The sequence below is a fragment of the Giraffa tippelskirchi genome, chromosome 3, assembly GCF_054371585.1.
Source record: "Giraffa tippelskirchi isolate mGirTip1 chromosome 3, T2T-mGirTip1v1.2.pri, whole genome shotgun sequence".
Taxonomy (NCBI): Eukaryota; Metazoa; Chordata; class Mammalia; order Artiodactyla; family Giraffidae; genus Giraffa; species Giraffa tippelskirchi.
The window spans coordinates 69,535,146-69,549,852 of record NC_137277.1 but is presented as its reverse complement, the minus strand read 5'-3'; the positions used below and the strand labels follow the sequence as shown (position 1 = coordinate 69,549,852).

General features: G+C 35.2%; 1 protein-coding gene across 50 annotated transcripts in view; it reads left to right on the top strand.

Moving 5' to 3' along the window:
* ANKAR (ankyrin and armadillo repeat containing) overlaps positions 1–13,944 on the top strand; it is a 52,070-nt gene extending 38,126 nt beyond the window's left edge. For 9 of the 50 annotated variants that reach the window (XM_081579338.1, XM_081579314.1, XM_081579312.1 and 6 more), the window contains 7 exons: positions 1,198–1,320; positions 4,178–4,336; positions 5,270–5,387; positions 7,738–7,847; positions 9,352–9,548; positions 12,317–12,363; positions 13,673–13,944. In XM_081579338.1, coding sequence (XP_081435464.1) covers positions 1,198–1,320; positions 4,178–4,336; positions 5,270–5,387; positions 7,738–7,847; positions 9,352–9,548; positions 12,317–12,363; positions 13,673–13,920 — 1,002 coding nt within the window. In that variant the 3' untranslated portion in view covers positions 13,921–13,944. Of the gene's footprint in view, positions 1–1,197; positions 1,321–4,177; positions 4,337–5,269; positions 5,388–7,737; positions 7,848–9,351; positions 9,569–12,316; positions 12,364–12,918; positions 13,086–13,641 lie in introns of all 50 variants that reach the window. The other 41 variants (XM_081579342.1, XM_081579322.1, XM_081579320.1 and 38 more) reach the window with 21 other exon arrangements.
* Positions 13,945–14,707: the final 763 nt, after the last annotated feature.

Sequence of the window (14,707 nt, the reverse complement as noted above, 5' to 3'; positions counted from 1 at the left end):
AATGCCTTTAGTAAAATAACATTTACATCTATTAAAATCCTTTACCAAGGTTTTAGAAATTCAGGACATCTATACTTGGCCACACAAACTATAATGACAAAAAATTTATTTTCTCTTTAAAATTTGGTAAGGGCTCTGTTGGAAATCAGAAAATAAAAATAACCTATGAAGAAAATATATAAGTAAATATAGCATGATTTCTTTTAAGGAAGGTGTTTGTTATTTTGTTATCAGAAAAGATGTTATAAGTTATCTGGCTTTTCTTGCCGTGAAAGAGATTATGTCATTACAGAAGTTGATTTGGGAAACAAAGAAGCACATGCTAGCACTTTTTGGCTTGAATTATATGTAAAAACTGCACTGACTTTCAAAGTACAAATAAATTTCTCAAGACTAAGGAAAATGACATATAAAATACATTTTTTATTTTAAAATGTACATTTTCATGGCAAAACAGTTTGCTCAGTTGCATCTGTCTATATTTCAGCATATATTTTCAATGAGTTCTTAAACTTATTAAAATAGAACATAAATATTTGACATTTTAATACTTTTCCTCAAGTAAGATTCTATAGTAAATATTTTTGCAATAATAATCATGCTTTTCAAATTCACAATGCTTTTTATAGAAATCCACGGTGTAGTACTTAAAAATTTGTCTACCGAGCCCAGTAATACCAAGATTCATTAACAGTCTCCTTTAAGGGCTTTAGAATGTGCCTTAAACGACTCCAGAACCAGAAGAAAACTTCCTCAGAATTATTCCCAAATGCTTTGCTTCAGTTGAAAGCATTCCATTAGAGCATTACATCCCAATGATCAGTAGCTAACAAGCACCATGCTAGGAAATTTTTTTTAGAAAAGTTTTTTTTAGATGTAGAAGGAATACAACTATGCACTTATGATAAATTTCTTCACACGTACTGCAGGCCCTGATTACCTCCCCCTGTGCCCTCAAATGGAGCTTTGTGGTTGTGTGGTACACAGAAAGATTATTTTCTCAGCTGTTAAAAATTATGAGGGGAATTTTTCCAGAAGCTGTAATTCCCACTCTCTAAATACTAGTCAGAGAAATGGAATTAATGGTATTCTATGGTATCTTTGAATTGGTATATCCTATATAGATATTTGAATGATGAAATGTGTCATTTGATAAGCCATGAGTGAAAAATATATTTCTGAAAATTACATATGTAGGTTGAAGTGGCATTTTCCTTGGCATGCATTGTCCTAAGGAATGATCTCTTACAGAAGGAATTACAAGAAAATGAAGGATTTGATTATGCTGATGTCCTTTATCTTCTTCACTCAGAAGATAAGGTAATAACTTTATGAAATGTTAGAAAATTTCATCATCTTTTTCATGCAATATTCAAATGTATTATTTAAAAAATGTAAAATATCTTTGGTAGGTTGTTAGTTTGTTAGTTTGTAATGATATAATAATATTGTTTCATATTTTTCATAGTTGTCATATTTCATCTTTGAAATGTAGCAATTTTAATGCTTGGTGACAAGCCAAACAACAAATCTCTTCTGTCCTGAATGCATCAAATTTCAACTTAATTTTATGACCTTTCAACCTTCAGTCATCTACTTCTTACCCAGTATTCTAGAGTGGTGGTTCTCAAACTATTTGTGATGAAGGAATAGCTTTTTTCCCAGCAATCTGTCATGAGGAGATAATTTTAAAGCAACCAAACTATAAATTTTGAAATAATTTTAGACTTTCCATAAATCTGCAAAAATAGTACGGAGTGTTCTGAAAGTACACAGCTTTCTTGGATGTCAATCAGGAAATTAACATTGATACAATACGACTAGCTAATCTGCAGACTTCATTTAACTTTTGCCAGTTTCTCACCAATGTACTTTTCCTATTCCAAAATCCAATCCAGGATCCCACATTGCATTTAGTTATCATGTCTCTTTAGCGTCCTTTAATCTGTGACACTCAAGTCCTTTGCCTTTCATGACTGTGATATTTTTGATGAGTTCAGGCCAGTTGTTTTCTAGAATGTCCCTCAATTTATCTGCTGTTTCTCATGGTTAAACTGAGGTCATGCATTTTGGTTGAGAACACCATACATAGACTTCACTCACTTTCCCAGTGCACCATTGCAGGGAGTACACGATGTTGATGTCTTATAACTGGCCGTGTTAACTTGGGGTGCCTGATTAAAGTGGTGTCTCCATATTTCTCCCTTTAGTTACTGTTCTTCCCTTTGTAATTAACAAGTATTTGGAGGTGAGTGTCTCTGAGACTATGGAAATACTGTGTTACGCATTGTGCTTTTGCTCACTGGTTTTAGGATCCATTGATGCAATAATAATTACTGTGATATGCCTAATGGTGATTTAAGATTTTTTCCTTTATTATTAATTGGTATTTAACTGTAAGCAAGAGCTGTTTCTTTTAAGTATTCTCCGTTTCTATAATCCTTTTGTCAACTATTTTGTGAACTATCGCTGGTCCATGGGCCACACTAACCCTAGAGAAACAGAGAAACTCCCAGACTATTGTTATTCTATGGTGCATTGAGCAATAAGGAAAGAACATTGCCAATTATGTCTCAGCTCAGGGAGATTTTGAGGAAAAAAGGAGAGTGGTAAAGGGGAGAAATGAAGTCATTGTATTACTATTTTTTTTAAACAGAATTTTACTCTACTGTAGTACACAAAAAGATGGAGATGTGCTGCTGTAATATGGGCAATAACAGGGTAGGGATTCATCTGACTGACTTTCTAGACCACATTTCCTCCCTCTACTCTGTTCCATCTACATGTTACTCTCATTAACCTGCTCCTCAGGGACACCCATGTTCTCCCTTTCCTTCTACTGGCCATTCTACTTTCAATCATTCTACAATTCCTCCCAGATTGTTACCATTTGCTCCACTCTTTGGACCTTTTCCCTTTATTCCTAAGACGTTTCTTCTTGCCTGTGATCAGGTGACTACTTTGTAAGTTGTTGTTCAGTTGCTAAATCATGTTTGACTCTTTGCAACCCCATGGATTGCAGCATGCCAGACTTCCCTGTCCTTCACTATCTCCATGAGTTTGCTCAAATTCATGTCCATTGAGTTGATGATGCCATCCAACCATCTCATCCTCTGTCGCACACTTCTCCTCCTGCCCTCAATCTTTCCCAGCATCAGGGTCTTTTCCAATGAGTTGGCTCTTCTTGTCAGGTGGCCAAAGTATTGGAGCTACTTTGTACCAGAGTACTTGGTGAGTACATACTTTTTATTATGGAAAAATTCAAACAGAAATAGAATGACAAAGTAGCATACTCACATATTCCCATGACCGGCCTTCAGCAGTTATTTCATTTACATATTCCCTCACTATTCATATATTACTTTTGAAGCAAATCTCAGGCATCATATACTTTTATCTGCAAATATTTCATATGTACCTATAGCATTTTAATATGATTAACAGTGACAGAAGAAAATTCACTAAGATTAACATTCTCTCACACTGAAATGAATGGTTCTCTCTCTCTGTACCACAATGTTCAAATACAATACTAAAAATAAGATTTAGGGATAAGATTCTATCTTTTGGGTCTTTCTAGAAGATCAACCATACTTGTAAATCTTTGGCAAATGGACTGCCAAAGGGAAAATTGACTTTTGCTCTGTGCCCAGTCCCAGAATGTTAAAATGTGATTTTTAAAAAGGAATCATTTTTTATTCTCCCTTAGAATACAGCAGAATTTTACAAGTAAATTTATTTTAAGAAATGAGCGGTATCATCTCAGAATGCATAAAATTCAATATATATCACGCTATACAAGAGAAATTTTAATTTTTATCAATTCTATTTTAAAATGCTGAAATAAAAATATGATAAAAAAGTTGAAGGTTAATAAAATTATGGAGATTCCTATTACATTTAGGTATTCATTTACACAATCGTAATCTAACATTCCATTTAAAAATTAAAAATTTTTTCTCTTCTCTTCTCCCTGATACCATGACCTAACTCTCTGTTTTATCTGTTCAATAACATTCTGGAGCAACTCTACTACCCGTTTTCCCCAATAATGTCTTATTTTACTCCCAGAGATAAGAATGAAATGTATCATAATATGCAAGTATTCAAAACCTATTGCCTTGAGTAACATGATAAATGAAGTAAGTTAAAGATAATGCATCTCTCCTGTTTCCAGGATATTTGTTTAAGAGCAGGCTATGCATTAACCCTTTTTGCCTTCAATAATTGCTTTCAACAATACTTAATATTGGAAAATGGAACAATGAGCATATCAATTTTTGAACCTTTCCTTAAATCAACAATTGAAACTGAGAAGGCAATGGCAGCATTTCAGGTATAAATTTGAGGGTTAAAATTTCAAATCAATATATTTTTTTAGTGAAAACTGGAAAGTTACAAAAAACATTGGATCTGGAAAATATTAACTGATCTTGTAAAATTCACAGTATTTTTTACACCACCCCCTTCCACCTCATAAGAATTCCATTATTTATGAGTCCTTCATTTATGTAGAATTTTACAAGGTTCGGTGCTTCCCTGGTGGCTCAATGGTAAAGAATCCACCTGCTAATGCAGGAGATGCAAGTTTGATCCCTGGGTCAGGAAGATCCCCTGGAGAGGAAATGGCGACCCACTCCAGTGTTCTTGCCTGGAAAATCCCATGTACAGAGGAGCCTGGTGGGCTTCAGTCCATGGAGTCACAAAAGAATTGGACGTGACTTAGCGACTATACAACACGGTGTGGGCTTTTTTGTTTTTTACAAATTAATAGGCAATTTTGCCTCATCTGATGCTTAAAACAACCCTATCAGGTTGACAGGCATGTAGTATTATTTTCATCACCCCTATTTTACAAGGCAGTAGGTAGAGAAACAAGTTTTCTAACTGCGGATCTTTAGCTGATCACCTGATTCTTCAACCATATAGACAACATATGTTTCTGGCTTCTTCTTGATCTTATTCTCTCTTCTTTGTCTATCTTGCGAACTTTAGGAGAAGTATTTTCTGTGAACCCATACTTTACAGATGCAAAAGCTGCAAACATTGTAGAAAGAATATGGAAGAATAATATGGCCTACAATGGTTACTCAGTAATCAGATAGGGAAACACATTCTGGGTCCTCACCACACAGCTTGCTTTTCTTTTATTGGATCATACCAAATTGACCCTCTTACTTTCCTGAGAAGCATCCCCTCAGAAATAAAAGGTTAATTACAGAAGCTGAGTAGAAAATGTTCAATGATTCTATGCTTTTTTTATTTTTAGATTATTGTATTAGCTAAAGTCATTATAGATGTGGACCACATTACTTTGACTGCGAGAGGTGTTACCATTTTAGTTGATAGTCTATATTCGGCTGATTCCACTACTATTGTCTTGACAGGTAAGAAATAACTAGAAGTCAATCATATCCACATAAAACTATTTTCAAAAAGGTTTTCTTTTTTTGTAATCTGAGGAGTAATAAAATAAGCCTGATACTCTGTCACATGGTTTTAAGAATGAATTCATGTAAGTCTATGTGGAACTCCAGAGTTAAGTCTACATGGAACTCCAGAGTTAAGTCTACATGGAACAATGAAAGTCTATCTGCACCCCAATTAGAGCCCTTCTGATTTCCTAATTACTTTTTTAAACCTCTAATTTTTTCAGAATGTAAAATGAGAATTCAACTATGAACTACCCACAAAATTTATACACTAATTTATAGTAATACTGGCAGACTTATACTTGATAACCTCTGTTTCCTTTTAACTAAATGTGCATATTTGGCTAATGTTTGAGTTCTCTATGTTGCTATGCAATATAGCAAAGCAAAATGGTCCAGTAGCACTCTTGACATAGTTAGTGCTAATTGTTTGACTATATCTATCCAGATCTAACTCTCCAGATGATAAATATGTTAATTTGCTTGATCTATCACGCTTAATACAACATAAAACAGTATCAAAATGACAGCCATAAGGAGAGACAACTACCAAAAAATAAAGTATTTGTTTTTTAACTGAAAGGGATTATTGAATACACCAAAAAAAATTTTCACTTGCTGCCATAAAGTTACATTTGAATGCTGCTGCTGCTGCTAAGTCGCTTCAGTTTGCGACCCCATAGACGGCAGCCCACCCCCATCCCTGGGATTCTCCAGGCAAGAACACTGGAGTGGGTTGCCATTTCCTTCTCCAGTGCATGAAAGTGAAAAGTGAAAGTGAAGTCACTCAGTCATGTCCGACTCTTCGCGACCCCATGGACTGCAGCCCACCAGGCTCCTCCGTCCATGGGATTGTCCAGGCAAGAGTACTGGAGTGGGGTGCCATTGCCTTCTTAAGGTAAATTCAAACAAACAAAAATTAGCTAGAAAAAAAATACATGTTTAAAATAAGTTATTAAATATATTTTTATCTAAATAACATTCTTAGTCATAGTAATTCTATGACTCTGAAAAACAATTGTAGTGGGTTTAAATTTTACCTCATAAACTCCTCTGTGCAAGAAATGCCATATCATTTTAGCTTTCAAATATTAATTTTCCCAGCCTGGTAGATGCTGAATCTCAAAAATTATTTGGCTTCCTCTGCACTCCACCACTGGAGTCATATGCACCTTCAGAGTCATATGCATGCCTGGGATTTCTCAAGCAAAGCCAGATACTTAGATTTCAGGTATAAAGTAAAATAAATGATATGCCCAAGTCCAAGTTGGTATGGTTTCCAGAAGAGGCTCCAAAAGCACAGAAATTTTACATATACTGATATTTCTGTTGCCAGCAGTTCAGTTTTCCCATGTGTACCACTTAGCCATTCTTCACGAAAAGTCCTGCTATCTGTTTTAGTCTTAGATTTTCTGCCCTTACCCATTTCTTACTCCCTATATTTAAAGACACCTTTTCTCCTTCCTCCTCTTCTATAAACTCAGGCTTTAGAAAATATAAGCCTGAAAGTAAGGTTATCATTACTAAGGTCGTTATCTAGACCATACCACCCGGCTCTCCTCATTCTGAGGCCATAAATACAGAAGTCTTTCTGGCTTTTAATGGAGGCTGGAAAAAACACAAGGAGAACAAAAACTCAGTGAATACCTCAATAAAGTATCCACCCACAAATGTAAAAATAGATTTATTGTGTTACACTTATTCCAACACAGCAACAATATTGTGAAAGAATATCACATGATATCTCTAAAAATAAAACACAAATTCTAATGAAACAATTTTAAGTTGGTAGCTGCACATTTATTTAATTACTAGATCACTTTATTACTTCAATCTCAAAACACTGCTTTTATGGGAAGAACTTCAATGATCTTAAATGTCAATAAGCAATATATTGCTTGATTTTAAAAATATAATTAAGCTCTTAACTCAAAACCATTTGAATTGCAAAAAGGATATTAAATTTTCTTACATAGTTCAAACATTATGTTCATAATCATTAAAAAACATAAAACCTCAAAATAAAATATATTCTGAAGCCAAGAGGAAGAAAACCTCTGATTTTTCAAAATTCTTCACACTTAAATGAACCTATTTAACTTTTACTGTTTGTGACAGAAAACCAAACCATAATTTGGGGGAAAGTTTATATTTAACACACACATATTTTTCCTCAGCAGTTCTTCATTAATAGAGATGTGACTCAAAATCTTTTTAATATTTTAATATATGCAAATGAATGAAGGCACAGTATATTGGTTTATATCAATTAAATGACATGCATTTTTTCTTGTTTAATTTATAGGGAACTTAATAGCTACCTTGGCTCATTCTAGAGCTGGTATTCCAGAAGCATTTACCACATTAGGGACAATCCAACAGCTCTGCTATCATTTGTACTCAGGACAGGAAGAGGTAAGAAAAAGTAATTCTAAAACAGAATATCCTAAAAATAATTTGCCTCTCTCTCACTTCTGTGGGCAAATTTCTCCACAGGTTGAGTGTTATATAATAAACAGTTCATATTACTAACTCAAAATTTTATGATTTTTCTAGTCCTACCTTTGCCATTCACAATTCTGGTTCCCACAAAATACGCACATTGGTTTTAACTTCAGGCTTTAAGGTTCAGTCTATGAATAAGTACATGGATGATACAAAAATACTTATTTATAAAATATTTTATATTTTATAATTAAAGTCACTCAGTCATTTCTGTGATTATTTGTAATGAGTGAAAGTGGAATCCATTGGAAGATTTTCCTTACGTGCCCAACAGTTAAGAGTGAGGGTGTGTGAAGCCCAGTTGGCTATGATAGTGTGTTGCTTCTGTTTCTTTTGCTTTTCCTGGAAAGGCTAAGGCAGTATTTCTCCAACTTTAAGGCTATATCACCTGGAGGACTTGTTACACCATCGACTGCTGGCTTCCATTCCCAAAGTTTCTGATCTAATATATCTGGTGTAGAATTAGCATTATATTTTGCATTCCTAACATGTTCCCAGAAGCTGAGGCTGCTGCTCCAGAATCACTGTGCAAGCCATGGAAGATTTGGGGGCATAGACAGAAGTTGTACGTCAGTGTAAAGACCAATATGTCAGCCTTCTGGTACCCTGCATGGGCTTGGTTTACGTTCATTTTTTTCAACATTTCTTATGCCACCATGAAGAGGTTTTCCTAAGAACTTCCCAGGGATGCACTTTATTATATGAACAACCTAATTACTTCAGAGTGAGATGCAGAGAGTATCTTCTTCAAAGAAAGGATGACTCTTTCTGGAGTCCCATGGCCTGAATCTGTGCTTGTTTCTTTGGTTTTGCCCGTGGATAACTGAGTTGCTTCCTTGGGTGGCTTATTTTTAACTTACTTTTATGCTATGGTTTCTTACCTAGTTCCCTATATTATAATCATCTGTGCAGTTCTGAAAAGTCCCAATGTTCAGTTCGCTGCACTCCAAAATAATTAAATCCGTTTCTAGGGGGTGGAATACAGACAAGAATTTCATAGCTATCCAGGTGATTCCAATTCACAGCAAAACCGAGACCTACTATCTTAGTTCAAACTCAGAAGTTCTTACTTGGGCTGCCCGTTAGAATCACTGTTGCACTTAAAAAAATACAGGACACCAGATTCTACTAAGAGAGACTGTAATTAGTTGGTGGGCTTTTTTTTTTTTTTAAACTACCGGTGATTCCAAAATGCAGCCAGGACTGAGAACAACTACTCGAAATCAATGGCAACTCACAGCCCTCCCCCAAAATATGGCTATGCTTCTGTCTGTAAATTGCCATCAGCTGACATACATATTTGCTGTGTGATCTCTACAGAGACTTCCTACGAAATATTTAATGAACACACTGGGTTAGATATTTTAAGAACAAAGCTCAGTGTTAAAGGGGAAATTGTTTCTTCTTCACTTAGGTTCGCATGGCTTGCTCCAGTGCTCTTGGTTACTTAACTTACAATGCAAATGCTTTCCGACTCTTATTAAAGGAATGCAGGAATAAGCCTAATCAGTTCCTTCGTATAACAAATAATATCAGCAGAGATGCAAGTATAAACCCAGCATTTTTAAAGGAATTTGAAATGCAACAAAAAGTGGGACTTCCTTCCCTAAGGTATTATTCCTATATTTGAAGTGGCAGTAGTGAAATTACTGAGATGAATTTTTAAGGAAGTTTAAGGAAGATCAAACAAAGGGAACTATCCTTGATATGAATCTATGCACTGTGTAACAAACGAAAGACTTCATTCTAAATGTCCATTGCCAAAGCCTCTTTTTAATTCCACCTTACCAACTGAATTTAGAGTGCAGACAAGAATACAACTGATCTTGGGGATCCTGTCTTGTCAGGGTTATTCATCCCCCTTTTCAGAAGTTTTTGGAAGATTAGTTGCCTCCAAGTTCAAACTGGGCTTCCCTGGTGGCTCAAAGGAGTGAAGAATCTGCCTGCAATGCAGGAGACCAGGGTTCAATCCCTGGGTCAAGAAGATCCCCTGGAAAAGGGAATAGCTACCGACTCCAGTATTCTTGCCTGGAGAATTCCATGGACAGAGGAGCCTGGCGGGATGATTCAGGAAGTCATTTTTTGGTAGATTTGGGGTACATTTGAGAGCTCTGAGACAACCAGGAATGCCACTATGACCTTGGCATCAAATGGGGCTTTTACATCTGATTCAAAGCTATGCCAAATTCACAGGGTATGCTGCTGCTGCTGCTAAGTCGCTTCAGTCATGTCCGACTCTGTGCGACCCCATAGACGGCAGCCCACCAGGCTCTGCCGTCCCTGGGATTCTCCAGGCAAGAACACTGGAGTGGGTTGCCATTTCCTTCTCCAATGCATGAAAGTGAAAAGTGAAAGTGAAGTCGCTCAGTTGTGTCCGACTCTTCGCGACCCCATGGACTGCAGCCTACCAGGCTCCTCCGTCCATGGGAGTTTCCAGGCAAGAGTACTGGAGTGGGGTGCCATTGCCTTCTCCAACACAGGGTATAAATAGGGCTAAATCAGACCCAGTGGCTAAAGTTATGGCAAAGTTTGCCAGGCATTTAATTCAGAGGATTTTGCTTCAGTGTTGCAGTTCTACCATGAACTTAAGTTTCTATAAAAAGAAAGGAGAGGAGAATCTCCTTACAATGGGCATATTTTCTCTTCTTCTGTACTTACAGCTGAATTAAAAGTCTCTGCAAATAGTGCTATTTACACATTGGAAACAGAACTACTCAAGATATATTATTAACTCTATGATAATAGAAGACAATAGAATCCAGTAGTGTATCATGGTTCTATAAATCAATTTTAAGTATAGAGAAAAATGAGTATATCTTCAGTCACTTTAATTTGAATTCTTTGAAAAACTGAATACCCAAAACTGATTATCTAATTTTATATAATCCAGGGAAAACTAAATTATAATTGCTTTAATTTTCTGGGTTTAAAAATTTTAATTTAAAAAATGTTTAAAATAATATTTACTTATTCAAAAAATTAATTTACTTTAAATAATGGAAGTATTATTTTACACAGTCACTCCCACAGCTAGCCCATATGGCAACTTTTTGGGAATTAGAATAAGATACTCCTTCCCTAGTAAACTTGACTGCCATCTACAATCACTGTGAGGTGAATGGCATCCCCTGGAGTTGTGAACTCTCAATTTTCAGGATTATAAACAATAACAAGTGGTCAGTAACCTTACAGGAATGACTACCAAGTGAGTAAAACTGGTAAACAAATAACAATTACTCCCATAACTAATAATCCTATGCACTCTTACAGTATTTATATAGATTGACTATTCCCTTTAATTTTCATAACAATGCTGCAAAGGAATTTTATTTAAATGAAACTACAGGAAATGTGCTAAAATATTATTAATTTCCACAAAATATTCCTTGATACCACTACTGGAAACATAAAGTAGATTAATTTTGGTTGGGGTCATGGCAGCATTGTTTTGGAGCATATACCACTTCTCTATTCCCACACCCTCTTTCAGCCTCAAAAATGGCAGATTAGAAGAGTCTTTGGATGTGTAAATTTTGAAGTATGTAGAGAAATAAAATTTTACTGTTAACTGACCCTATGTGAAAATAATCTGAGCCTAAAGTACTAGCCAGTTTCATGTTACCCTATAGCCATGAAATTGGCATAGTGAACAGACTGGGGCCTGTCTTATTAAAGTTGACAAAAGCAAATGTTCCTCATCAAATTAACCAGGAACACATCCATCATAAGCAGTTTTAATATTTAAAATTACATTGCCAGGGAAATTTTGTAACACCATATTTATATGTTACATGTACAGGATAATGATTAAAATTCTTCTATTAAAGCCACATCATATCAACTTAGGTATACCTTGTTATTCTTTAGCTTGAAATACTTCATTAGTATCACATTACTTTGAAAATCAAGTTTAAATTTTCTCTTATTCATGGTACACAAAATGACCTGATCTTTATTCTCCAATCTTATCTCCCATCAAGTCTCCAGATAACTTTAATTCTGATCACACTAGACTACTTAGTGCACTGTGAACATGCCATGCTGTTTTATAGTATTGTAATTTTTCATATTCTGTTCCCCATATCTGGAATACCCTCCCCCAACTCATCTATTTAAAGACTGATTTTCTTCAAAACCTAGCTGAAGTGTCTCTTCTTCCATGAAACTTTTCCTGTTCACTTCAAGCATACTGAATCTTCCACATGTTTTGGGTGGTAAGTGAATAAATGACTGATGGACTATAAAATACTTACAGGTAACACGCATAGTTAGTACAGATAACATGTATAAATTAGACCACTAGGCACTGAATATGGTACCTGGGTATATTAAGTTTTTATATATTTCTAGTTTTTGTGATAAAAGTGTTTTCCTTTCAGTCTGGAGAAAAATGGAGGACCATCCATAATTCCTGTCTTTAAGAAAGGTAATTGAATTTTCTTTTATCTCTGAGATACTTTCTATTCTGACCTTTTATGATTGTTTTATTTCTAAGAATTCAAAATGTAGAGGCTACCAAAAAATGTTTCCCGGTAAACTTCTGCTTTTCTGGTTTTACATACCTAAAATATCTTCCCATTTACAAGCCCGTGCTGTGTTAATCATTCCTTTTAAGGCTTCTCCAGTTATGTCATTTGACAGAAATCCCTTTCTTACTTTGCTTTTCTCATGAGCCATGCATAGAAATGTCATTATTGAAACATGTAAGTATGACTTTAATTATGATCTTGCTATTACTGTTTCATGTACAACTTGTCTATAAGTTCTTACAGCAGAGATGACATTCTTTCCATTGATACTATGTTCAGTTTTATAGAGCTGATAGGTAAGTTTATAGTTGATGGCTGAGTGGCCGAGGCCTGTGAGATCAGAATCCAGCTCTGATTATGTTAGTATCCAATTCCTACTAGACAAGTAACAGAGAAAATAAATGACTCACTGATTTTATGTATATGCTTAGTGATTGACCATGTGTGCTTAGTGTAGGACCCCAGATCAGTCCACTCGGTGTGTTACCTTACTGCAACAGCAAAGACAGAACTTTCTGAAATCAGGATCACTTTGTTGGAGTCACAAATGGAAAGACAGAGAATAGGAAAAGAAAAGGACAGGGAAGAACTTCATTTATCAGGGAGTATCTGAGGGAAGGTGGGTATGTGTGGGAAGCTATATTTTTGAATATCATCAGTAGTAGAATGGTTTCTGTATGGTCTGGTTTTTGTATAGCTTCTTTAGTGTAAGAGTAATTTACCTAGAAGAATAAAGCTAGTTCCATTATTCCTTCATTTTAATATTGGTTTCTGAATAATATGTATACCAGTAATGGTCTGCAAAGTCCAGACCAGGTTTGTGATAACATAAGACAAAAAGGAAAAAGGACAACTAGGTATCTAATAAAGTTAATTTCGTTCAAGTAAAGTCCTCCAATTTAAGATAATGGCTTTTACACCTTCTTTTGACATGAAAATATCCCTTCTTTTACAAAATGATGTTTAAAGTAGCTGGGATTTGTTCTTTTATTAGTGACAACTTGGCATGATAAAAAGTTTGCAACCATATATTGATCCCACAGATTTTTGCATTCCAGCATCTAAAAGTCTGGAAGCTACTGATGTGTTCTCTTAGTATGTTTCAGCGATGTGAAGAAACAGAAATATATAGAACTAAAAGCAATGAGACTATTCCTAGGGCTCTTAGGCTTCAGAGACACTTAATTATGGCTCTCTCCTTTTTAGGGAAAGAGCACCGAAGAAAATTAAAACCCAAAATTCAACCAAGAGATTCTTTGACTTTTATACCTCCTGTAACTAACTTCATGGGACTCTTCAAAACAACAAAAAAGACTACTGTTTCTCATAATGTTTTTTCCTTTTCATCTGCAATTTCATCAGATATCATAACTGTATCAAGACCAAGAATAGTGCTTTTGAACCAACTTGGGAAACATGTACAGAAAGCTAATCCGGAGCCTGCAGAAGGCTAATAAAAGCATTTTAGTGTGAACGGATTCCTGAGCAATCTTGTAAAATTTTTCATTTTCAACTGGGCTAAAATATACATAACTGAATAATCTTTTTGAATGCAAATTCTTGATATTGATGTTTAACAAAACTTCCTGAGCATGTCTACTGGAATTTAACATCAGGTCTGATATATGGCTTCAAAAATTAAGTAGCATTTTCTATAATAGAATGCCTGCACCTAAAACCATTAAGATACAGCAGCTGACACAAGTGACACAATTAGTGTATATATACATATATATATATCAAATGTTAGAAACATTTTTTTAATTGGTATGCTGCTCTAAAAAGGTCTGATTCAAAGTAGCCTACATGTTAACCCTCACTGTGCTACCATAAGATATTTCACGATAGATACTACAGATGCATGAGCCTTATAAAATTCTGAAATGTATACATTTAAAAACATTTTATTGAAAAAAATCTGAAATCACTTCCTATCAAGCATAAAAGTATGGCTAAAAAGTGTGGCCACCACTGTTGACCAGACTGCATACCCTACAGAGCATCCTTGGTTTGCAGCTGGAATAGATGATATTCTCTGTGGCTTAGAATCACGTGATGTCTTTGCCCAAAGAGTACTATTTCCAGTAGGTGCAAGCTTTGATGTATGTCTGCTTCTCATATTTTAGAGCAGCAAACAGATTTGACATAAAAGCTAACTGGGTCTCAGTGAGTCCTTTAAAGAGTACTCCTTTTTCTTTGTCCACTTTGCTCAATTGTCTCTATAGTCTCTCTGATCTGCAT